We start from the raw sequence: 27,884 nt of genomic DNA on the forward strand, positions 1-27,884 counted from the left end.
TTGTATGTCTAAATTATTAGAACAGCATTGATGTGTTGTTGATATTTCATGTTCAAGCTGATGCTTGCAAAGCTCTAAATATTACTTTTCTGAACATAAATTACTCACAAGAGTTGTGCAGAGACTGTAAATATCTTTGTATATTAAAACTGCCTTTTTGTTAGAAAAATAATAAAACATTGTTTTCAGTGTATGGTAATAACAAACAACAGCTATTAACATTTCAATATATGTGCCAGTCTGGTAATTACCTATACATAAGAGAAAATGCAGTAAATTTCATTTCTTACCTGTTGTATCTCCACCCAAAGCTTTAGATTTCTTATCAAAATCCTGGTAAATACCAACATTTTCTAGTGACCCAGAATCAGATTTTCTCGTCGATTTCTGTACAGGAACAGAAGGCATTTGAGGTTATTCTTGCACTGTAATTAGTAATGGTAAGTAATGTAAGTAAGTGGTATGTAATTGCAAGTAATGGTAACTGAGAGTTTTATTTGTTGCTTTGCCTTTATTATAAGCAAATCTCACTCTCACGCAAAATGTGTATTTACTACTTTGTCTAGAAACCTTTGGTAATGGAAAGCTGAAGAATTATAATACACACACTTTATTTACTATAATCCCTTTTATAGCATCCACACTGTCCACTGTCATATGTTGTAAGAAAATAATAATAAAAATGGTGTTAAAAATGTTTGAGCACTCTATTCTACAACCTCTGCCAGTGCTATCCATTGAGAATTCTGGGTTCAAAATATCATAGCTTTAATGATAGGGAAGGAGCGACAAACAAAAACCAGGGCAGGAATAGTAGTAGGGGAAGAGTCTTCACAAAAGTGTGTATTACTTTAAAGTTTAAATAATATACAGGAAGAGTCATCATGTCCTAGACAGAGAAAAGGATCACAAGGTTATTGGTACTGAGCACATGTAAGCAACTTGTCCATATTGCTGTTCTTTACGTAACTGCACTGTTTAATTTTACTTTAGTAGTTAACCTCTTTAGATTTTCATAATAGTAACCTCATAACCTCTTTAGATTTTCATGTAGTGAAAATATTGTTCTATCAGCCCTAAGGTTTTTTAAAAAGTAAATATCACACAAAAGCTTAAGAAAGGTAGCTTGAGATGTACTTCACTTCGTTAAGCATGTGGCTCCATGTTTTTCAGTTATGCTGTTATTTCACAGCCAGTATACAGTTTTCTGCTTGTAAATGAAAGCCAGTGCTATCCAGCTGTAAAAGAAGCAACCACCAGGCTCAGGAGATCAAGAAGTTAATAGTGGGGATGTGTTAGTTCCAGCACACAAAACCTCCGATAAGCTAAAATCATGGAGTATAACATTTGTGTTTTCAACATGTGAAGAAGTAGAGAGATTACTAAAAACAAAATTTTGCAAAATCTGATTTGTCACCATTTATACCAAACACTGCAAAAGAATGTTTAAGACAACAAAAAAGAAAAACAAACAAACCTTGTTCTTGTTGGGATTAAAAAAAAACCAAACATTCCAGCAGAAAGTTTCCAATTATCTGAGGGGTGGTTTTTTGTTTTGTTTTGAAACCTGCAGTTTCACTTTAAAGCCTGGAAAGGGCCTTCATCACTTACACTAAGGCCCCCCAGCAGCATATGTCACTTAATGACCAAAATGGTAAGGGAAGGAAAAACCTCCCTCCCGGGCTTATAATACAACTAGTTGCATGACAAACAACAATGCAACATACCTGGCTAACTTGATTTAAAGCTTCTGCTAATAGTTTCTGGTTGATTCCACACAGATTTGCCACTTTCTTTTGACATTTGTGGTGCACATTCATCCCACACTCTAAAAGAAAGGAAAGGACAGTAATGTGAACTTCATGCAAAATGTTGTTAAACAGTAGATTCATAGGAAAGATTTTTTTTGTATTCAATACTTCTGTTCAGAAACGTTTTCATAGCTCGGATTTGGGATATGAACAACTTGCTCTTTTAATTGATTACAGCCTTTAATAAAACGGCAATTCAAATTTTACCTCTCCCTCCCACTCCCAAACTCATTTAAAATGGAAGTTGCCAAAATCACCACAGGAATAGAGAGGTAAAGCTCTCCTGATCTGGAGTTATGCCTGTTTAATTAGCTGCAATTTTGGCCCATTATCTTACAAACTAGAAATAATACTTTTGATTCATTAAATTTTGTCTTTCTTGTTGGAGAATTATGACAAGAGAGGGATTTATAGTTAACAGTCAGAAAATGCATCTTCAGTTTGGGACTATGTACTCAGATACTATATGACAAATATACTCAGCTGCATTGCATCTGGGGGCTGCTTGTCCCTAATGGTACCAAAGAGACAATTTTTCTTGCTCTTGTCTCCTCTGTAACACTGCAATAATCAAAATGCTCTTTAATTGACAGAGCCAAGTGTTGTTTTTAAGAGAGCTTTTTGTGAAACACAAGATGTCATACAAACTCAAGAACATCCACAACCAAGAGACTTGGACACTTCACCAAAAATTAGTTTTTCCCATGGAAAATGCTATGGCAATGCTCTTTTCCCCATCCTCCATAAAAGCTGAGACTCAAATAGCATAGAAGCCCCTAGAGTACCTTCGCACTTTAATCCTTGTTTAACTAAGCCCCATAGAAGACTGCCGCAATGATCGCAAAAGTTGGGACTCATGTAGTTGTAAACTTTAAATCGATGAGGCATATCAATGTTGAAGCGCTCCTTCTGAAACTGAAGGCATATTTACACAAATAAATCACTTTTTCAGACATGAGGGGACTGATCTCTCTCTCTCTCTCTCTCTCTCTCTCTCACACACACACACGTATGTTTATAATTTAAAAACCACATTTAAAAAGCATTCACAAATGATCCAACACTGAGTACTTTAAGTGTTCAATCTCTGAAGAAACTTAACATGCTGAGTTTGGATGAAATGTGTGTCTATCAAGGGGAAACTAGATGCCTACTGGCAAATTAAAATTGTTTCAGTCAAAAGTTGACTTATTGCAATGCACTCGTCTACCTCTCAGCAAAAGCATCTCTTGTGTGTCACATATTTAAATTTTATTATGGATGTGAAGCCATTGTTATAGATATATGTATTTATTTTGTTTTCCAAATGCCTGCATGTGGAGGCCTTGGTGCCCTGACAACAGTGAAAAATTTAGTCACTAAGAATATTGCCCAGCAGCATAATACAACAGGAACACTTCACACAGCATGAACTGCAGGGAAATGTACCCCCCTTTCTTGCTTGTCCTGAAATCCCTGACCCTCAAAACTCCTGAAGAGATAAGCCATGCTGCAAAAACTTTAAGATCAACAAATCTGAGCTGTTTTGTATTTTAAACCTCCCCAAACCCATATCTGTTACTGCATAATTTATTCAACGCTTAAAGAATTAAATCTTTACTTGGAAAAAAAAAGTTTCTGTCAAGGGATTGTAACTACTCTGCCTTCTCCAGAGTTTCACCCATGCTCCATCTCCATAGAATGTCTAATATCTAAAGGAAGCAGTAAACAGCCATTGTTATGCAGCAAAGTACTTTCCAAGTGGATCTTGCCACATTTACAATCTTACATTCGTAAAAAGAAAAGGAGTACTTGTGGCACCTTAGAGACTAACCAATTTATTTGAGCATAAGCTTTCGTGAGCTACAGCTCACTTCATCGGATGCATACTGTGGAAAGTGTAGAAGATCTTTTTATACACCCAAAGCATGAAAAAATGGGTGTTTACCACTACAAAAGGATTTCTCTCCCCCCACCCCACTCTCCTGCTGGTAATAGCTTATCTAAAGTGATCACTCTCCTTACAATGTGTATGATAATCAAGATGGGCCATTTCCAGCACAAATCCAGGACAAGAACATCTCGGGGGTGGGGGGGGGGGAAGTAGGAAAAAACAAGGGGAAATAGGCTTGAATAGAGACTGGGAGTGGCTAAGTCATTATGCAAGGTAACCTGAGTTAATTGTATCCAATTTGCAAATGAATTCCAATTCAGCAGTCTCTCGCTGGAGTCTGGATTTGAAGTTTTTTTGTTGTAATATCGCAACTTTCATGTCTGCAATCGCGTGACCAGAGAGATTGAAGTGTTCTCCGACTGGTTTATGAATGTTATAATTCTTGACATCCGATTTGTGTCCATTTATTCTTTTACGTAGAGACTGTCCAGTTTGACCAATGTACATGGCAGAGGGACATTGCTGGCACATGATGGCATATATCACATTGGTGGATGTGCAGGTGAACGAGCCTCTGATAGTGTGGCTGATGTGATTAGGCCCTGTGATGGTGTCCCCTGAATAGATATGTGAGCACAGTTGGCAACGGGCTTTGTTGCAAGGAACGCCACTAGCCGTCACCTTCAGCCCCCAACTAAAACCCCTCCAACGCATTATTAAGGATCTACAACCTATCCTGAAGGACGACCCATCACGCTCACAAATCTTGGGAGACAGGCCAGTCCTTGCTTACAGACAGCCCCCCAACCTGAAGCAAATACTCACCAGCAACCACATACCACACAACAGAACCACTAACCCAGGAACCTATCCTTGCAACAAAGCCCGATGCCAACTGTGCCCACATATCTATTCAGGGGACACCATCACAGGGCCTAATCCCATCAGCCACACTATCAGAGGCTCGTTCACCTGCACATCCACCAATGTGATATGTGCCATCATGTTACTCTGAAACCTACATTCGTAAAGAAATTTTTTCATCTCTTACCATTGTGTCTCTGCTGTTGGCTGCAGTACCAGTACATCTCCCAATGATTTTATCAATACATTTCTTATGAATAGCAGCATTGCATTCTTCAAGAGAGAAATGAAAAAGAAAATAAACCCATCAGTTAACTGATACAGATGATTAGGTGTTCCGCTTTGGAAAAGTCTAATACGAAATATGCCTTCCCTAAAATCTACAAGTGTTAATCCGTATTTCTCAAGTGAAAGTGCCCCTCTCTGTAAGCAAGAGAGGTATCTGTAGGAGATGACTGTCTCTAGTTTGGGATTATATGTCTTTACTTCTGAACCACCAGTCTCTCCTGTAGGTGATACCACCAGCATTTGAGGCTGAGGTATGTGGGGGAGAAAACATTACTACATTTGCAAATTTTGGAAACAAAAGTACTTTGGCATCGGCTGATGCTACCATATAGGATACATCAAGATCTACTATGACTGAAAGGTACTGCTATCACTAACTACATAAGAAATGAATCAAGGGTTTCTTCTGGTTGGAAAAATTGCAATTCTTAAACTCTATTTAGAAGGGTTTCAGAGTTTCCTTTTCTATTCAGGGTTTCCTTTTCTATTTAGAAGATTTCCCATATGTTCCAATCTTTACTAAACACCAAAATGGAATTACTGGGCCCAATTTTTTGATGATGTAAGTGGGCACAGCTGTTATTTTCAATGACATTTCACCCATTTACACCAGCAGATAATTTGGCCCATTAATCTTATTACTTAAGGCTCGATGGAAGGGTCAATCATTTGACACTGAAGTACAGAGCCCTATGTTAGCACCGAACACTTTATAATTAACATCCGTATCATTGAGAGAGTGATTATGCACTCTGTATGATAAATGTTTACACCGTATATTATAAATGCGACATATACCTACCTACAGAGTAATATTAAGAAGTTTGTCATAATTACAAAATGCATATAGTCAACTCACGTCTACATTTGTATCCCTGCTTGTTAAGTCCCCTGAAAAACAAACAATACAAAGAGAAAGTCACAAGGGTAGAAAGTGTAGCTCTAGATGTTTGTCTTGTTCAAAACAGATTTTTTTTAGTTGCTTTCACATGCCAGAGATTCAAGATTTAAATCACAATATTTATGCTGATTCTCTCAGTCTAGGTCCTGCTATTGTAAATGTTTCTCAGTGAAGCATGTCAAAAGATTCCTGCTTCTTTCTCTCTAAGGAAACATTTTTATCATTCCACCAACCCTTCCATAAAAGGTTTGAACATCACTGCCTTATACCCAAGGGAATTATCAGACTTATTCCTTTGCGAAGGTTTTGCCAGTTAAGGGCCAGATTCTGCTCCCACTGAAGTTGATGGAAGTTTTGCCAATTACTTCAGTGGGCTCAGGATCCATACTTAAATTATTACCATGGCATAATGTGGGGAAAATGTATGAGTTGGGCTTCTAAGTGCTACAGTACTACAAAACATAATATATTGTTCCCATCCAATGTGATGCATGACGTGTAACATCAAGGGCTACAGAGTGATTTACAACATTTTCCATCATTTCTCAGTACATCTGAAGCTAGTTGTTTTTTAATCATTTCACTCCCAAGAATAAACCTGAGCTTACATATATTGTTTCCTTCTTACCAGACGAAGTCTTTACAGACAGAGCAAAATGTGGGCTGTCCAAAGAAGGTGGCAATAAACTCATGATTTTTGATGTAGTGGATTTTGGCTTGCTTGATAGCTCCTCTCCTATTGATAGTCACAATCCCCTCATCTTCCCTCATTGACTGCTTGCAATCTGGGGAGAAAAATAAAAGAAGAAACTGTTTTAAAATTATACCAAGTTGTAACGAAAATGAATCAATACTACTTTCCCAAAAGTTATAATTTAGTATTATAATTTAGATATATTTTTTTAATTCTCTCTCTCTCACACACACACACACACACACACACACACAGAAATAACAAAATTACCCTTATCAGGTTTTAGACCCAGACACATTATAAAAATTATGTGTAAAAGAAGGTCTATGTTCATTACTCTTTTCTTGTCAATGTCAAGCTTTATTCATTTATTTATTTATTTAGGCAGTAACCTTAAACACTTTTTCCTACTATTGAATGCATTCAGTGGCATTTTCTTGCTGCATAATTTAAATGATATGAAAGTGAAATGATGTAAGACAAGCTGAACCAAGAACGGGCCATGCTGATGTTTCAAGTTAACAGAGGAGTGGGGTGGGGGCCAGGAAATCAGGGCCCTTGCAGCTTCAGAAACACATAAGAGGAAGTAACTTTCTCAGACGCTCCCAACATTCCCTCTTCTAATAAACATAAGATATTTTTCAATAGTTCTGCAGTTGCCAAAGAGGAGACAACCCTATGGTGCAGCTTTGAGACAAGGATCCTACACTACCTTGGTGAGGAGTATCACACAAAATCCCAAGTTGCTAAAATAAGTGGATCATACAGGTCTTGGAGCGACCTTATTACTAATCTTTCATTTTCATTAAGGAGATAACAGAATTCCAAGTAAAGAAATTCTCTTATTAATCCCTTAAGTGACACTTGTTCACATTCAACTAACTTTTTTTTTCAAAATGTAAAGGCAAGAAAAGATATTGGAATGGGATGGTCCTAACAGACATTTTAAACTGTATAAGAGAAAATAAAAAAGACTGGAATCCCTGGTATAGCAGTGCACTCAGCCCCAAAAAAGGAGATGTGTTTTTTTCAGAGTAGGGGATAAGGAAAAGCTGCTCAAGAATGACCCAATCTAGCCAGTTAAGGAAAAGCAAAAGTCAACTATGGAGACCGGATCAGTTATTCAATGCATTCAGAAATGCTCATCCGCTGCTCTTTGTCTGAGGTGGCTGAAAAGTTTATAGTAGTGAGAGGTGGTAGTTTGGGATGTAGAGAATTCCATGGTGACGGAGGGAGGAGAAAGTCAGGTAGGAACAGACAAGGGGTAAGCACCGTATCCCTTGTAAGAATAATTCTTTTTTTAATACACCTAAGGCTACGCCTACACTGTGAGCTAGGTGTCTGATTCCCTAGTTAAGCAGACACACTTGAGACAGCGGTCATCTGAGCTAGCATGCTAGAAATAGTAGTGTTGTCACAGTAGCATGGGCAGTGGTGCACAGGCGAGCTGCCTGAACCCCACAGGTACATGCTCGGTATGCCTAGCCCATGCCATTGTTGCTTCTGCCCATGCTACCACAACTATGCTTCTATTTTTAGTGCACTAGCTCTGATGAGAGCTAGCATGAGTATGAGCACCCCTCGCTTGCAGTACAGATATAGCCTAAGTAGATTTCAGCATTGTGATAATACAGCACTGCAGTTAGTGGCCTGCCTTGAAGCATGTTCTCCTGGAAATCAAAGGGTGTTTTGCCAAAAAGTCTTCAGTTGGAGCCAAGTTGGCCCCTTTATCAACAAATACTCAGATATTCATTCTATGTATTAGAACAATACTACAATATTCAAACTTACTGCATCCAACAACCTTCCCAACCTCCTACTTTCCCATGGATTTCTGTTTCAGACATGCCCACTGATCTGAGGGATAATTTTATTTTCCATTCTGAGGTATTGTTTGAACACACACTGTATGCAGCCTCTTAGTGGTGGTTATCCTAAATTTACCTTCAGCACCTTTAATGAAACTGAATTGAGGAGTAAACAGAGCTATCGGAAAATAAAATTTTACAGCCAGCATGGACAAAACAACAAATCGATGAATACTCCAAACCATGACCTATGATAACATTTCTCAAACACTGGTGACGTATGTATTCCCCTCTAGCATGATGTTGCCTTTGCCATTAGATCAGATGGCTGTCTCCATCACACTTAAAAAGGAATCAACAAATGAGAGAACTTGGGAGAGTCGCTGTCCTGAGTCCTGGTGCTGTATCCCTGCCTAATAACTGCATTCACATCTACAACCAAGCTTGGCGTGCAATCAATCATACATCAGGATTTAAGAGCACCTGAACTGGTTTTCTGGTTTCACTGGAATGGGAAGAAAGAACCAGTGATCCACGAAATCTTCGAATAAAGGATAGACCCAGTTTTATGAGGCCAGGCGAGGACGAGACAATTAACTGTGAGAAGAGGTCAATGGCTGGTGCTGCTAAAGGCAAATAGAGTTTCCTGACAAATTTCGAAGCCATTGGCTTAAAACTATTGATGTTTGATCTTAACCCACAGGAGAACTTACTCCAGAACTCATACTCTAATACTAAATAATTATATTGATGATAATGATACATCTAGTAAATCACATCTCTGCTTCAGGAACAAGATTAAAAATAGTTCAGTTTTGCTGTTTCAACTTATCTTATTGAGATAGCCAACCAAAGACTAACAGCAATATTTCACTTGCAAGCCATATTACCCCACTTCTTAATTCTGCTGAGCAAGCAGTATTTTGATATATACAGACACCAAATTTTTGAATGCTTCAGAAAAATCACACACTGAAAAATGTGTGCAAGTGTATAGGCTGAAGAAAGGAACATAATAGTAATTCTGCCAAATGTTAGTAATATTTTGGATTATCAGATGGATAAAACAGACGTGTCTGTGAGGGTGATTTAACCAGCATTATAGCCAAAGGGGGAGAAAAGCTGTTTCTTGCATAATTGTGCCCCAGCAGCCTCTCTTTTCAGGCCTACATTTTTATAATTTAGCCCAATGCAGATGGAAAACATTTAATAAATTAAAGCTTCTCCGGTGGGGAGTCGAATGAAAATATAGCTTCAGGAAAACCTGCAAGCTGTGAACCTAACAAAAGAGTTCACCATGAAAATGGGAAATAGATCTCTTCATGCTGAAGTTACTATAGCAATCTAATACTGTGGCCCACAATTCCTAGCCAGCTGCTGATCAGTACATGGGACAAAATCGCAATATGTTTCCCTGCACTTGAGGTAAAACGGACAATGAACACCGAAGAAAAGCATTAGGCTGGCCTCTAAGCTTCAGAAGTCGATGCATACAATGCAGTGGGATGCATAATTTAAAGCTAGTAAAACAGTAACTGTCCTTAACCATCACATCCCAATTTTATCTTAAGAATCTTTGCACATGGTATCAAAATCTGTATTCCAAAACAACCTGCTTCTACAACTGACTGCCTTATTAAATTACATATCTGCACTGCTTTGGCCGAAACCAACCAATATATCAAACTATTATTGAAAAGAACATTGTCACCTCTGCTCCAGAGCAAATGGGGACGTTCGGACAGCAGCTGTTGCTAGACTGCATCTGAAAAGCTAAGACGGCTTTAAATGATATCTAAAGTGAATTAGAGTAGATTACAGTATAGTCCCTATCAATTCTTTATATAAATGCCTCGTAGTACATATTGCCAGAAACCACTTCAAAAAGCGGAGCTATTGTAAAGTCAAATGGGAAGAAAAATTTTATTTGTGAGCTGAGATTCAGATAGCAGTAGTGGCTGGGAGGAGTAGGTTGAGGAAATGAGTCAGAATTCCACATAGTTGGGGGGCAACACACAAGAATGGGGAACTTTGCCCTTCCCCAAAAGCATGAAGTCATGGGAAGTGCAACAGAGATTGGCAGGATTTTCACAGACTAGATCCTTACGTTATGCATGCTCAACACACTCAGAAATGGTAACATACCAACTGCATAATCAACAATTATGCTGCTGATTGGTGTCAGAAAATCCCCTATAACAATTGTAGTTACTATCTAGATTTGTAATGAATCATTTTAGCCCCAGAACACACCATTACATTTAGCTTTTCTAAATGTTTCCTGCCTAGTAAATAATGAGAAAATATGAAAAATATTTAACAATCACTTATTATTCAAATATCTCCTTTTCTCTTCTTAAAATTCAGATCCTTTTCTCAAACCAGCTCTTTCAATATATCTTAAACCTCCTCCCAGCATTTATACATTGAGCTAGGGGATAAAATCAGCCCCCAATCATGACACTGCAATCACACGAGAAGCACTGTATCTATGTGAACATACAGTTTTTATTTAAATTCTTCAGTGCCTATTCTTGCTTCTAGGTAAATCACAGTAACTGAAACAAGTAGTATTGCATACTTTTAACATTCTAGAATATATTTTATTGAGCTACCCAAACAATATTACTAGAGTTAACCTAACCACAATGACAATAACCCCCATACCAAGAGCACTATCTCAGCCCAATCAGCTCATTCATTTCCAAATGCCCAAGAAAAAAATCTTTGCTAGAAGCTAACAAACCAATATTCACAGAGAGAGAGAGACAGAGAGCTGAGCTCTCAAGATATTAATTTATTCAGTATACAATATGGGTTTGGGGTTTTTTTTGAAAGCTTAGAAATGGGAAAGCAAATGGTGGGATTTGAAAAAAAAAGAGAGCTTGCCATGAATGTTTCATAGTGGTGGATTTGTATGGATAGGTGAAATCCAGTTTTGTGCTAAATGGCTGACCAGTTAAAGGAGCACTGCCAATGTAAAAAGAACATATTGCAAACACATTTTCCCCCATGCTAATAATACCACCTTCAATTTAAAACTTACTAAAGCTGAAGTTCACAGTGTCCCTTTAACTATTCTGTTGCATTGCCATTGGTTCATTTGAATGTTAACAAAGCCCCTCTGGGCCAAATTCAATAAAAACATCTATCTAGAACCTTTGCACAGCAATACACATTTCCCCCAAACTAGATTTCTTGCCTTGCACAGGCTCTTTCAGCTCAGAGAAAGCAGTTCTTCAACCTGGCCCTACAGTCTGCATGCATTCTACAGACACACATGCTACACACACATGAATGAATTACCCTTACAAAAACTACTTTAAAAGGGAAAACTTTCCAGAACTCTACATTTGAATAAAATAATAAATCTAAATATACATCTGTTACTCTTGATTATTTTTAATTGTTTTTTGTTTACTATGTTTGTTCCTAAAACAGTATATTTTGTTCATTTACTTTTTCACCATCATGTATATTCTCGTTCTATGTATTTTAACGTTTATTTTATCTGTATCGACTTCTTTGTTCTGAGAGTACTTGTGGATTTGGCTTTGATGACATATTTTAGGTTTCAATACCAATATAATTATGCATTTGTTTACTGACATGAGCAGTACCCTTTCTATAGTGATCTGGCATATAATATTCAATCTAAATCTACACCAGCCCATGGCAGTTATGTTAAAACCTTTTATATGAGTAACTAATCAATTACTCTTTTTTCCACAGAACCTTTTAACAGGACTTATATATTTAGAAGTTGCTGCACTTCCATTGCAAGGGTAACTGAATGAGTTAGTTGTAATAGATGTTTTCTTAGACTGCCAGGGCACCTTGCCCTCTAGATGTCACATTCTTCTTGTGTGTGTGTGAGTTGTAAGTAAATAAATGAAATAAACTCCACACCAAGAATTGAGCTGACATCCCATTGCTTCGACTCAGATACTGCAGCATAGTATCACAGGAACAGGTAAGTAAGGACACCAGTATTTTAGCAAACTGCTGTTTAAACAAGGGGTGGGGGGAACAGATTAAAATGGACAAATCTGCAGTCCATGTATTGAACACCACAGCCAGCACAAGTTTCTAACACGCAAATGGCATGGGATCACATTGAGTAAAGGAGTAAATAGACAAGTTACTTCTCATTTTAAAAATTACAGCTAATGCTCATTCTTCAGAGGTGCTACTGGTCCTTTTCTCATCATGCTATGTCTTCCCCACCAGCTTAGTAGTTTAGGGCTTGATCCTCACCATTAGAATTAACAGAAGTTTTTCCATGGACTTCAAAGGGAGCAGGATGAAATCCCTAAATCCTATGGTTACCAACCTGCTATTCTCCTCTGCCTGACATACCACCTACATCAGATGCAAGGCAAGGGAGGAACTCAAGATTTCCAGCTATGATGGTTTGCGTGTGAATAATGGTTTAATGGCAAGAGGCAACACTGCTGCAATATTAAAGTTTTCACCTTTCCAGTCCACCCACCTACTGCCATAGCAAGGTGCTACGGGGTAGGAAGTGAGGAGAATTCTAAGGGTGAAATCCTGATCCCATTGATCTCAAAGGGAATTTTGCCACTGACTTCAATGGAGCCAACATTTCACCCTAAATGTTTTCATAGAGTTAACATGTCTGCACAGAAATGCTTGACAGTTCTTGCTCTCTGTAAACACAGGAACCGTATTATAAAGCACAAGGAGAACCAGTCCATCCTAACATCTGAAAATACATTACCTACCTCCTGTGCACTGGGAAAACTAAGTTCAGTTCCCTCTGCCTTGTGGTTTATGGTACTTGGCTGATAATGTACATTGCTGGCTTATTGTCTACAATGTAATATGTGGCTACGACAGAATAAAATAAATTTAATATTTTATTTTATTTTTTAAAAAATCTCACCTTTAAGAGGTATGATTTTCATGAAGTCCATTTATGTTAATGTATCTAAACCATCAATTTACTTAAGGGAGAGAACTGAAGGTTCAGTTTAGTACTAGACAGATCACAATATGCCGAATATGGCATCTCTTCGGGATATTATTCTCCCCCCTAGTTCACAGCTACATTTGCTCTCCCTCACATCTTACAAATTATAGGGCCATCTTCTGACTTTTAATTTATCATCATTATGGTTTATTATTATTTTTAAAAGGAGACAAGAATGCCAAACGTGCTTTGCGCACCAGAGATTGTACTGTATTGTAATTTAACCCTACCCAGCATGTAGATGGTGTTAGCAGAACACCTATAAATCTGTTTCTTAGCATGAAAAATAATGAGCTAAATTATATCTCCCTCTCTTCAAATCTCATGTTCAGTTACTCACTCTCCACACAACACGCAAAGACGACACATTACATTTAAAGCAGCGTACACACATCTTTGAGCAATTCATATTTCCTCCTCCCAACAGGACCAGCTAATATCCTGGAAGTAACTTGTGAAGCATTTGCTTTCTGATATAAGTGATAACTCTGAAAAGAAAGATAATTCACTAACCCTTTCTCCTAGAAGCTGAAGTGAGCAGCATGGCAATTTAAAGTCCAGAAACAAACAAAACAAAACAAACAAAAAGATATATTCCAACTGCTTCCACGCTGCTCACACACAGAGTGAGAGGCTCAGTCTTAAACCATGCACTGTGATGCTGGGTTTTCTTACTGGATAAGGTCATTAACTACATTTGAATAAACAAGGTCAAGCAAGGCATAAAATGTATTGCATCTGCACACTATTAAGCTGCAGCTGCTTTTCAGGAGCATCACTTTATTTTCAATTACACAATATGAGGGTGGGGGAGGAAAGTACATAACATTATAGATTGTGAGGGGTCACATGCCTTACTCCCCATTCCCATTTTCTGTTGCATGAAAAAAAAAGTCACCTGAGTCCCATCTGCAACATTCTCTCTCTAAAGGAAAGGTAATATGGAAGGCAAGAAAAAATTCTCAGGACGGGACAATTTGGGGCCCTTGGGTTCTGGTACCTGAAAGTCAGGGCTCTGTAGCCACTGTTTTAAAGAGTCCTTGAGAAAAGAACTTCAAGGATTGGGAAGGAGACCTCCTTCTGTCACCAAATTGTCTAGCAGCCTTCCTGTCAGACCCTAATCTGCAACAAAGGAACATGAGTTAAGGGCTACTGCAATATCTCAAGGCAGCCTTCTTTGTTTACCATTTTAACAGCAATTTATTCCAAAGAAACTACTTTGTAATAATATATTTGATGGTTCAATATTAAACACTGTGATGTTACACCACATATTCTTTATGAAAATATGCTTATGTTATAAATATGGCATAACTGATATATGTTATGCAAGATGGGTCTTGTAAGGTATCATCAGAAAGGTTATAATTTACTGACTGTGATTATCCAATTTGTATGCATTTATCATTTCTGTATCTAAAGTTAGGAATATGGACCATGTAACAATTACAACTGTGTGTGTATTTGGGAGACACCCACCAGACAACAGGTTATCAGCCTTGATGGGCCATTAGGAAGAAACAGTAACTTTTTGAAGATACTAATATCTCTCCTTCCTGAGAAGGATCCTAGCTGTGACACTACTAGGTCAAGTGGACCTGTCATCTTGGACTTTTAGTGGAAAATTACTAGAAGGAGGGAGGTCAACACTGGGAAAGAAAAGATTCTCACCTTATGTAAATCTTATTTAAGGCTGGGAAATAAGGCAAACAGGAATCTTCTTCATTGCCTTCCCGCCCAAGAAGAAAGACTGCTGAAAGTACTTGAAGAGACAAAGGGACTAAGCTGAGGGAAGGGCCAGGGCTGAGTTCAGACTAAGACAGAAGTCTAGTCTGTAAAGAGAAATAACTGGAACTCTAAGCTACAGAAACTCTGAAACTTGCCTAAAACAACATTTAGGGTGAGAAATTACTTCTGGAAACCAGTCTCTGTAAGATCTTAAGCTTAGTATGTGTGTTTTGTATTATTTGCTTGGTAATATGCTTTGTTCTGTTTGTTATCCCTTATAATCACTTAAAATCTGCCTTTTCTAGTTAATAAACTTGATTTGTTTATTATTACACCCAGTTTGTGCAATTTCTAACTGAGGGGGGCAGCAAGAAGTTGTGCATATCTTCCTCCACATTGAGGGAGGAGGCGAATTTATGAGCTTATGTTGTATAGATTTCTCTACAGCACAAAACAATATTATTTTGGGTGTATTTTCCAGAAGAGAGTTGCACTTGAGTGCTGGGTGATTTTCTAGCTGAGTCTTCTCATAGACAGCTGTTTGCAGACTCTGTGTGATTCTACAGCTGGTGCGCCCCGACCTGTGTGTGTGTGCTGCCAGAGACCGGAGAGCGTAATTCAGAAAAAAGGAGAGGGAGCCCAGGCTAGTGGAGCAGGCAGGCTCAGTGAAATCCCAGTATATCAGGTGGCATCCCAGAAGGGGGGTTAAACCCGTCACAGCCACCACATAAACAAACATTTCGGACAGAAGTAAGGAAAGATAGTATTGTCAAGGAGGTAATAGTGTGTGTCTAGTAATTAAAACAAGAAACTGGGACTCAGGTAGACTGGTTTGATGCATTGTCTTGGGCAAGTCATGGTCTCATTTTCCCCATCTTGAAAATGGGGATAATTATACACATTTGCAAAGTGTTTTGAAACCCTCAAAAGCAAGGTAATATATTAAGGTAAAATGTCATTAGTAATATCAGCAATATCCTAAAATAAACGGTCAGAAACCTGAAATACTAGCTCTAAAATAATCTTGTTTTATAATATTTTAGAAAAATCAGCAAATACATTTAGGAGATTTTTCATGGAAATATATAAGCCTGCGAGATAAAAACAAAACCTTGTCTGCACAGAGACGCAGCAAAATGTAATCTCAGTTCCCCTTTATGATAACTGTAGCTTTTATTGTTAGCCAATTGTTGTCCAATATGAAAAGTAAAGATCAGTGTGCAGACATTCCTCAAACGCACCAACAAACTTTTCTACTTTAACAGTTAATTGGAATTCTACCTATTGCATTAGTATATGATAGTGCAATGCAGTCAAAATATTTGATCTGCAGAACCCAAATTGTTAGGCTATTTATCCATAAAGATGACAAAATGGTTTGTTTTCTTCTGATTATTTTTTAGGTTGATCCCCTCCCCCCACAAAATCCATTATTGCTGCTTACTGAACACTTTTTAAGTTGATATTGGAAATGGGTGTTGAACTGTCAGTGCATGAATGGCCGATTCCTTTTGTAAAATTTGCATTTAAAAAGGCACTCAAGTGCAAGTCTTGAAGGGGCATCTTCACTGACTGAACAGCCTGCACCAGAAGAGGGGGTTAGCTTGTAATTGCTCTGAAAGCTAGAAAAGGCTCATACTTCCCACACAGAAGTTCTTGCTGAATTTTTCTTTTTACTAACAGGAAAATTAAAATATGAATCTAGGCCAGTCAAGATGTCCTACATGGTGATCTCTATGTTCAGCTCAGTATTTAGGCTTTTTTAAAAAACGAACCTATTTAAACTTTGAATGTCTTAGTTCATATATACATTTTTTGTGATCAAGCAGCCAGATATAACCCCGCATTCTCACAAAGAGATGTTGCCCTCTCCCAACACACCCAATGGGCATATACACCTTTTTATAAAAAGTAGCATAGATTATTGTAGCACTGTATTAATGTTGGTTAGAACAAAACATTGCCTATGTAGAACACCTAAACCCCTTATGTGATGTCTTTATGTATCTACTCTTTTTTAGTTATCAATAACTAGAACCTCTGATTTTCTGTTGTGACACAGAGTTAAACTCATCAGGAAAAACAATATTTAGCTTTTTAGAAACATACTCTGGCTAGATGGTAAATACCTCACAAAATTCTCTGAGTTGTGATAATTAGATGCTTTGCTTTTAATTAAAACTCCTGCCATCTATTAGGGCATTTAGCCATAGTTCTTATTGTGCAAAGGCATCTGCTCTCAGCTTTCAAATATTTAAATGTTGAGTCTTTCTGAAATTATGGTTCTGCAATTTTCATTCTAATTTTGGCCTTTTTGGCAGGGTGCATATTCTTAGTCAACACCCTCAAAAGTACCTGAAGAAGCAATCCTGAAAAAGTATTAAACAACTCTCATGCACTGCACCAAGGTAACTTCAGAGCACAGCAACCTTCTGCTTTACTGACAGTAAATCTTATCCTTTTTTAGGGTTTGCCTACACAATACAGGAGGGTGTGAACTGAAAGTGGATTAACTATTCCTAATTAACTTCATATGTGGATTAAAGTAATTTGGAGTAAGACATTCTTATTCAAGAGCATCCACACATGAAGTTAATCAGGAATAGCTATTCTGGAATAATTTTCCATGTTGACAAGTCATCAGTATTATTCCATTTACATGAGTGAGAAACATTTAAAAGAAACTTCTGCAGTAGTTCAAATTAAGCACTATAAACTGATGATCCTATTAAGATACATTCCTGTCTCACTAGAGGTTTTAGGGATTTGTTGTTGTTTTGATATGTGGGGGCACAAGGGATAGTTGGCATTTGCACCTATACTTTACGGTTCACGAGAGGAGACCATGGGACTGAATAATTCAGGAGGCCAATTACCACCGCTCAGGGCTTTCTGGTCTACATCTAAAATGGTCAATAATTATTAATTTCACATGATTTTTCTTATCTTTATAAAAGCTGTTCCCATTCTGGGCATATACTTATAGCCAGGGAAGCATCCAAAATAAGATGCTGTTTTTTGCCAGCACTCTCAAACTGGTCAAACAGCCTACGGCATGCGCAGCAGGACAGACAATGATGGTAGTAGTTCGTCCTAGATTTAAACATTTCAACTTTCAGTGATATATAGATCATGGGTGCCTAACTTTCCACTCTACTCCTTACGGTTTTCTTACCTGACTCTAAAAATCTCCCCAAAAAGTACTGTACTGTCAGCTTTTCTTCCTTTGCCAGTTCTCTCATGAGCTCCAGCCTTCTATCTTCTCCCTCCGAACAGCTTCCTCATTTTCCTTCTTAGCCCTGGTCTACACTGGCGGGGGGAGGGGAATCGATCTAAGTTTTAGATTGACTTACCATGGTGCCTTCACTGCGGTAAGTCGACTGCTGCCGCTCCCCCGTCGACTCCGCCTGCACCTCTCCCGGCAGTGGAGTACATGAGTGGACGGGAGAGCACTTGGGGATCGATTTATCGTGTCTAGACTAGATGTGATAAATTGCTGCCCGCTGATGCGGCGGGTAGTGTAGAGATACCCTTAGATACTGAAGAGGTCTAATACATAGCAGTGTCCGCCCTGTAGAGTTAATTGGTCTCAACTTCTAAGTGTATTTCTAACGGTCGTTAAGCAAACACCTCATATGTTATGTTAGTGGAATAATATTTATCTTATAAAAACAAAGCCCTACACATTATAAGAAACAAGGTGAAATTTTTGGAGACACCTAAGTGACTTAGGAGCACAAGTCTTGCAAGGGGACTTGTACATCTAAGTACTTTTACAAATCTTACCCTTAGTTTTCTGGCGTAAACTGAAAAAATAGAAAGCCTCAGGGAAAATCAGTTTCCCCCTACAAGCCTTTCCCCTATAGCATAAGAACATTAGCACTCTGCTCTCCCTAGTTTTCTATTGTTCCTTTTTAATTTCTCAGTTAGAAGTCATGTCAGCAATAATAAAGGCAAGATTAATGCTGAAAAACATGTAACACTCCCTGGATATAACACACAAAATGGCCATTCCAAATATCTTCTTTTTTGTTTTACTGAAACTGCCAAACTTGCCTGATCACAAAACAACGGACAAAAAGAGAAAGAAAGCTTTAGAATTTACATTTAGATTGACGAGACTGAAGAGCAAACTGCCTTGGATACCGACTTTATCCAAAGGTTTAACAACACTATAGATTAACACTCTCTCATGGTTAATTATAGGATGATTTCACGAATTCACAACAACTGAGAGACTTATGATTTAACAAAGAAGTAGGCAAAAAAGCACAAGGATATTACATCTATTTTCTCCATTTGTTTTGATAATTGTTGTTTAGTTTTAATTATTTATAATAATTCTCATAGCATGCTAGCATGCTGTATAGTATATTAGAATTTTCATAACAGCACCTCGCTACTAGAGTACATCTTTGAGAAAAGACTATAGGCTTGTGTGTGATAATTTGCAAAATTCTACCGTATTTTCAGTGCAAACTATGACTATATTTCATACTCCTTAGTGAGACAAAGGCAGGCCTCAATCTTGTTAAATGAACTATCATAACATATTTAGAAAAGTTCACTTTGCTCACTCTCAGCCCAGAACTTTGCAAGCTTTTGACAATCAGATTTCTATGCATTATCCCTGTGTTTGTCAATACATATGCTGTCATAGTACTAACTCTAATCTGCAGCAATCCTGCATGTGAACCAGAGGTGTGTGGGGACCAAGATAAATGTTTCCTAACACACTTCCCTGATGCCAGTTTGAACCCAGACTGGAATAGTGCTAACCACTATATTTAAAACATTCAGATTTTAAAGAGAGATTTCTGTTAATAAGTCTTCAGAGTCACACAAATTTTGTTGCTTTACCAAGTTTTGTTACTTAAGAGAACAATCATTAATGGCATGTCCAAACGAGAACTCTGTGATCACACATATCCCACCACATTTTATCTTTAGTAATCATACAGTAGGTTTCACACAGATGGTACATGTGATGCAATAGGACTTCATGTTGAAGAGTTTCAAGACAATAGAATCATTTTAGCTTGATGTTTTTAATGTCCCATTTCCTTGACATTCTTTTTGAATATCCTTTATGTATAACTAGAATATAAAAGGATTACCTGCAGCAGATTCTTTTCCACTAAAAATACTTTTTTCCTTTATTTTTTTTTCTGTGCAAATGTAGCGCTTGTCAAAGGTGTCAGCCTATTTGAATCTTGGGTAAGTAGGTGGAGCCCACCAAAGAACAAAAGTCCTATCCCTCAAGTAAAGGAGGGGCTATACAGCCCAAGAATTAACTAAGTATGGGGGACAAAGAATGAAAAAAACCAGGGATGAGGGTGCAGGTATTGGGGTCGAAACAAAGGATTCAGAGATGGAGAACTCTAGGCAATCCCCATTTATATGAACAGTCCAAGAAGTCAGTGAATGCTGCCTAGAAGAACTCTGGCTGAATGAATGCATTGTTGAGAGACCAGAAAAAAGACCCAACACTTGTGGACATACCACCCACCCTCCAGTCCAGATTCCAGTTCCAGGAGGAAGTTGATAAAGAGATATTTGGACTTTATGGGGCCACGAGCGGGGAGTGCATAGAGTCACAAGTGCAGGGAGAACTGCCAGATGGGGAGCCCTGGAGAAAGAAGCTTGTATGTCTTATCCATAGAATAGTTACACCACATGTAACAAGAGTACAGTCTTCCTGCCCCATCATTCCCCCATGAATGTGTTTCAACCCAGTCTTTATAGTCCCTTTAGTTCTTTGTTCCTCTGTTGGAAATGCCAACAAGTGTTACTGCTAACTAGGGACTGATTTTTTAAATGTCAACACTTGTCTAATAGCAACAGATCTGGGCTGAGTCCATCAGCTCAATTTGTATAGACTAAACAATCAGCAGGTGGCAAAGTATTTCCAAACTAGACTGGATATGAACTGGTGATCTGGAGGTGAAAGGGTCCTAATTAGTGTTGTGCAAATATTTTGAAATGAAATGCAAACGATATTAAACTCTTCTAGTCTTAGGTGTGTGGGTAAAAATGAAACAAGCAGAGTTTCATTCCAACCATGACATGAATCTTTTTGCCATTTCCGAATAGGCACAATTATTTTGGAGACAGAGTGGGTCATAGTGCTATGGCTTCTAATTTACTGGACACACAGTATAAAACCATAGAAGACAGAGACAGACGAGAGCTGTCAGTGGTAAGTAATTCAGTTAATCTCTCTGACAGTGTAGGACTGTTCCCTGAGCATACTTAAAGGCCCACTGTTCAGTCTGAGTTTAAAACTCAGATGGGGTTTCTACCACTTCCTCTAGGAAGTTATTCTACAGGCTGCCAAGACATTTCCCCCATTATTCAGCTTAAATGTCCCCTTTCTTAATTGTATCCCATGACCCCTAGTTTTCCTCTATACACTATATTCATTCCTTCTCATATATACAAAATTTACAGCATTTAAAATAAAATGGTACAGCACTGACATTATTCACTTGCTGACACACATTTAATTATTTCATTCAGTCATACGGTTTTTCGTTTCAGTGGTTAGGACACTAGCCTGGGACTTGGAAGATGCGTGTCCAATTCCTTGTTCCACCACAAACTTCCTGTGTGACTGTGGACAAGTCACTTAACCTCTCTGTACTTCAATTCCCTGACAATAAAATGGAGAGAACAGCACTTCCTTACCTCACAGGGATGTTGTCAGCCAAGATACATTAAAGATTGTGAGGTGCTTAAATGCTACAGCAGTGGAGGCTATATAAGTATCTGAGATAGATACATTAGATATGCACCCAAGACTGGTTTTGCATAAAGTGATGGAATTACAAAGGCATAACTTCATACATTAGAAAATTCCACAGAGTACAATTTTTCTGGAAGAATGCACTTTCCACAATGTAATTTCATTCGTAGAAAACAAAATATAAGAAAAATGTTACAAATGTTGGTACTTGACAAAAATAAAAAGTTTACTTTACCTGCATCTTCTAGAAGATATTGCACAGCCATCAATACCTTCCCTTGAGGTTGTAAGTCAAGCTGTGAGAGGAAAGATACCAACAGTGAATTATTGGGTTGATAAGATAATTGCAGTGATTTAGTTTAATTGATATTTTTCAATAGAATTAGAAAGTGTCATTTAAGTAAAATTACAGGATAATGACTTTGGAAACAGGGATATTTCTCCATACCCCTTGTATTTCATTGCAGTGACAATGACAACTTTATTTCTTTTTATCTCTTCTTGCCTCTTTCATTGCTTTGATGAACCAGTGTCAGCCAGACCATGCAATACGGTCAAAGTGTTGAGTTTTTTTATTTTGTTTCTGCTGTAATCAAGACAACTGACTGAGTGGCTACTTTTTTATTTTCTTAATTTTGATTTACACTGATCTTCCTGCTGACATAGGCCACCAATACGATAAGCAGCAGAGGAGTTAGCGACAACCCCGGTGCAGTGTGACAAACTTCAGAGACTTGTTTTTCCAAAACATGTTCAGATCACTCTTTTAAGTCATCTATACAGAGCATGCACCATAGTTATTAAACCTAAGGCTGGTGTGAGCATTCTTCTGGGTCAATAAAAGTACATCCTGTTGGTACTCTAACTGCTTTTCTATCCCTTGCTGAATTACAAAGATGGTACCTCATCCTTTCCTAAAGCTGAACTTTTTTTGTTCAGTGAGGGGTTCCATCATTCTCCTATCCCTCGCGTCCAGGATACCTTCCAGTATCTTCATCCCATACAACAACAGCTTTATCCATCAATAGTTTCTATGTTCATGGATGCTTCCCTTCTTATGTATTAGGACCAGCATAACCTGGCACCTGTCTTCAGGAATTCTCTTGTCTTGCCATATGATTTTAACCAATCTATTTTCTCTCTCTCTTGCCCAAGACTTTCATCAAGCCCACCATCACTTCATCAGGTCCCACTATCTTACCACTCTTCATTTCCTGGATTGCATTTCTGACTTTCTCCTCTGTTATATCAGGGCCAGGCATCACATAAGGATCACTAGGGAGCTGGATGGTAGAAGGAAATGTAGTGGGAGAATAGAGTTTTTCATGCCTAGGTCACTGGTTAAAGTCAGACGATGATTGTTAATGACCAAAAGTCATTACCATGTGATGAATGTTTGGTGGTCTATGTAAAGTTAGTGGTGGACAAGGATTCACACGGCAACTCCTATTAGTTGGCAGTCTCTGCAGGCAGACCTAAGACAGATCTGTGGAGACTGAACTACCTTCTCATCCCTAGATATGGTCCCTTCAGGTCAGGATTGAAGCAATATGGAGGAAGCTTGCACAGCTGCTGCCTGCACTGTACCTGTTGCATGGTAATAGAAGACTTCAGTCTACAATGCTGTCTATAAAGCACCATTCACCTGCGCTCAAATTCACCCTTTTTCTTATTTTTAACTTCCAAAAAACAAAACTTGCAGGTCTGAAGAACTGCAGGGAACCCAAGGTCACTGTGCAAAGTTTGAAAGTGTTACATTGGAATACAAAGGGTGAACAAATCCTCTAATATTGTAACCCAGCAATATATGTAAATGAAATTAGAATTAAGCATGTTTTAATAAAGTTGTCCTCTAAAACCTGTTTGGCCCATTATCTTATATACCTCTGTAAGTTTAAAGTGCATATTGCTACCATATTGGGTGTGTAGCACTGTGTATCTTGCATCAATGGATTAACATGCCATCTTGGACTCACACTCTAGACAACTCTCTCTCTCTCCTCACCCCGTTTCCCATGTTATCATTTACTACTATTTATAGTATGGTAGTGTCCAAAATCCACAACCAATATCAGGGCCTGAACAGTGCTCAGTACAGTGCAAACACACACGAAGACATGGTCAGGAATGTCATTTTCCTTTTCATTGCTCTTCACTGGCCTCTACTGTTTTTCTGGATGGTCAGTCTGGGTTGGGGAAGAACCTAATGGTTAAGGCTCCCTCTCTCCCCTTCAGCAAGGTGAGGAGAGGCCGCTGAGTGCAGCGGCATCCATTTTCAGAACATTAGTGGAGCAATACAATCAAGCCTCAGCCAGTGGTGAAATATCCTGTGTTGCACCATTTAGATTTTGCTGTGCCTGTATTACTGGGTGCAGTTAAAATACTTGTTGCCACACTGATTGGAATCTGCTGAGAGCCAAGTCCTGCTCTGTGCTACAGAAACGTACTTGTAGAAGCTGCAAAAGGCCTTCCTGTACCCAACAGATACACGTAACAACCCCCTGGGCCTATATAAATAGCATTCAGAAAGGGCTAAGAGGGGCCCATGAAGCCACCACATCTGCTTCCCAAAGGGGGAATGGTTTGTTGCTTATGGATGTAACCAGACCACCTTCCCAACCCTCTGCCTTTAAGCGCATATACTGCAGTGTGTTGCACAAACTAAGAAATGATGCACACCACTCACTCCTCTTCAGAGCAGCAACAAGAACACTCCCCGCTATTGTTTTCCACCAACTGTCCTGAGCCATCCTGCCATGCACTGGCAGGAGGGCTCTGGAACTCACTGCGCAAGCTGGTACTTGTTTGTCCCCCCCCCCCAAAGACACCCAGTGGTACGCTCCCTCCTTGAGTATTTGAGTTCTGGGAAAACCTAACTGCTTTGATGCAAGCTTTAAACGTCAGAATAACATGTTGTGAAAGGCAGAGACCTGCCACATGGATATCACACTCCACCCTGAAATCATCAATCTACCAAGACTACCCCGAACTGGAACTGAACTATCTGTACTCTCCAAGGAACTGAATGTCTTTTAAACTGGATACCATACTAACATGTGGAGAACTACAGACATTCCTCTGCCGGCTCTGCCTCAAGGACTTCTTTCAGAACAAAGACGACACCCCCCCCACAACTACCTCATTCCCACAGATAGTCACAAAAAAAGAACCCTCCCACAGCGGACGAAAGCACAGACTGGATCATTACATTGACTGCTTCAGGAACAAAAAAAAAAATCGACTGAAATCCTCAACAGAACATCACATTCACCACCATCTCTCCATTACTCAAAGAACAGCTATACCATCCCTGAAATTCAACCAGCACACAGTGATCTAATCAGCACACAAATTGGGCACCACTGTAGTCCTTAATCAGATGGCTATGCCAATGAGGCCAACAGACACTCTCTGACCCCACCTTCTATAAAGAACTCAAAGACCACCCCACACCACAATTTACACAGGAATTTAAAGACACCATCAAATCCTTCCCCAAACATCTCTCAGAAAAACTACCATCTCATCCCCCATGATCCACCTAAGGAACATTCTACTTGCGTCCCAAGATACACAAACAAGGGAAACCAGGCAGACCCATATCTCACAATGGCACTTTTACTGAAGAAATATCAGGATGCACAAAACCATCCTCAAACCACTCACCACAAAAGGCCAGCTTCCTCCAAGACACTATCAACTTCCTCCAGAAATTCCATCAACCTCCCCCAGAACACCATCCTTGCCAACATAGATGTCATCTCCCTATACACCAGTATCCCTCACCATGCTGGTATCACTGCCTGCCTCAAATACCTAAAAGATAATGTACAGTGCTCAGAAATCCACTCTCAACAATCATCACCAAACTCATCCATTTCATCCTTCACATTTAACAACAGTTTGTCCAAACCACGGGAACAGCCTTGGGTATTAGGATGGCTCCCCAGTCTGCCAACCTCTTCAACGGCCACCTCAAGGAAGAATTTCTGGAAAAATGCACCATAAAACAAAGATATGCCTGAGATACATTAATGATTTCTTCATCCTCTGGACAGATGGGCTAAGCTCCCTCATGAAGTTGTGATGGAAATCTAACAACCACCATGCATCCATCAAACTCACTCTAGAACACTCCCATACTAGTATTGACATCCTGGACACCAACAGCAGCTTCAAAAATGGAACCCTATAATTGACTATATACAGGAAACTCATGGATCACCACACTTCCCTCCTCAGATCCAGTAACCACCCCAGACACACCAAGAAAATGGTTATCTACAGCCAGGCACTCAGATACTGCAGAATTTGCTCCAAAGAGGAAGTCTGGGATACACTAAATGCACTTAAAACTGCCTTCACTTCTCTCCACAGAGAAGTAGATCACATCATGGAACAGACCATCCAAATGCCCTGAGAGAACCTGCTTCAATAAATAAAAAAACCTCACTGATTGCAAACCCCTATTTGTCACCTACCACTCCACACTAGAATCCATAGGGGGTAACGTCAAAAAATTACAACCCATACCTGATGGGGACCATATCCCACTTCCCACACTTCTGGACTTCAAACAACCCCCCAACTTCACCAAGATCATCATTACAAGAAAGCTACCGGCAGAACAGGACACACTAACTAAAAGTGGCACGAGAGCCTGCCAGAGCAGCAGATACAAAACCTGTAGACATCTCTCCACTGCTACGATGATCAATACACGCCACAGCACATCTTTCAAGATCAACAGGCCCCACGCATACCTATTGCAACCTGTGGTGCACCTCATCCAGTGCATCAAAGGCCCCAATGACAGCTAGGTGGATGAAAGCGGACAATCACTATGCTCTTGAATAAACTCACACAGAGAAATGATGAGACAAAAACACAATATCACCCACGGACAAACACTTTTCACAATGCAACATACTGACCTCTCAGTCCTTTCCTCAAACGAAACCTGCGTAATACCTTCAAAAGACAAGCATTGGAACTTAAATTCATAACTCTGCTAGAAACTAAAAACCACAGACTTAAAGACACTGGTTTTATGGCTCTTTACCACAATTTGTAACACACTCTACTGCCTGTTAACTCTTAATTGCCCACTTCATTTTAAGTGGACTCCTACCGCATGCGTGCGCCCCTTATGCTTAACTATCTGTCCCACTTTGTAATTAGCTTAGATGAACTGGTTACCTTCCTCAGACCTGAAGGAGAGCTGTGTGAAGCATAAAAGCTTGTCCCTTCCACCACCAAAAGTTGGGCCAATAAAAGCTTACCTCACGTATCTTGTCTCTCTCACAGGCAGAGACAGACAGGTTCCTGTTTTATCAGACACAGCAGCCTTCCGGTAGAGCTCTCTGAGGTCCACTTCTACCCTTACATGCATATTGGGTGCAATCTATACTTTCTTACTGGGTATGATCATAATTGGGTGCCCCCAACCATATAAATGGAGAGTTCCCATCCAAATTATGGCAAGCATAAGCATTTCCCTCTGCTTATAGACTCTGCATTATTAAGCATGTATTTCTGAACGGCTGATTTAATATGTGGAGACCCTCTAATGTTTTAAACATGGATTATATGCCACTGCTGTAAGTAATGAGAACAAGCTCTTCAAAATACCAAAAAATTCTGTTGGATGCTGCTCACTCATCTTGACCTTGAGAAATACAGAAACTCTGTATTATGGGACTAGGGGCTAGTCTACCTCAGTAAATGAGGAAAAAGGGGAAATCACAAATGCATTTAAAATATTTCCTTGTTCACTTCCAACGTATGAAGCTATGAAAATGTAGAAGGGGAAGCGGTTTTGTAATATGACATAGTTGGGATTTTACTTAATGAAAATCAATTAAGTCAAATTAATCAAATGAAAGCATCAATATATTAAATATTAGAGATGGACCCAGGCTGAAATGTTTGAATTCTGATCTGAACTTCACCAGAGTTTTCGATGTTCAGATCCGGGGTTCTGATCCCATTTCTATTGAAAACATAATTTTGAATGTTTCCATTCTTTTGTCACTTGAGGTTTTCAGTGTCTACCCAGAATCATTTCCAAAATGATTAACTCAGACTCAGAACTGTGCTTAGGAAATTTGTTAAATGTTAAATGTTAAATGAAGCAACTATGAAAGTTTTGATAAATTTTATATTGCCTAACTTGAAGC

At 38.9% G+C, this 27,884-nt stretch overlaps 1 protein-coding gene across 4 annotated transcripts in view; it reads right to left on the reverse strand.

Moving 5' to 3' along the window:
* The window catches only part of PRKCD (protein kinase C delta), a 129,400-nt gene that overhangs the window by 17,119 nt on the left and 84,397 nt on the right, over nt 1-27,884 (reverse strand). For all 4 annotated transcript variants that reach the window (XM_073352382.1, XM_073352383.2, XM_073352380.2 and 1 more), the window contains exons 4-10: nt 21,941-22,001; nt 6,366-6,522; nt 5,696-5,727; nt 4,736-4,821; nt 2,597-2,726; nt 1,728-1,828; nt 291-387 (exon numbers count right to left, since the gene is read on the reverse strand). In XM_073352382.1, coding sequence (XP_073208483.1) covers nt 291-387; nt 1,728-1,828; nt 2,597-2,726; nt 4,736-4,821; nt 5,696-5,727; nt 6,366-6,522; nt 21,941-22,001 — 664 coding nt within the window. The remainder of the gene's footprint in view (nt 1-290; nt 388-1,727; nt 1,829-2,596; nt 2,727-4,735; nt 4,822-5,695; nt 5,728-6,365; nt 6,523-21,940; nt 22,002-27,884) is intronic.

Source organism: Lepidochelys kempii, chromosome 7 (assembly GCF_965140285.1).
Source record: "Lepidochelys kempii isolate rLepKem1 chromosome 7, rLepKem1.hap1, whole genome shotgun sequence".
Taxonomy (NCBI): Eukaryota; Metazoa; Chordata; order Testudines; family Cheloniidae; genus Lepidochelys; species Lepidochelys kempii.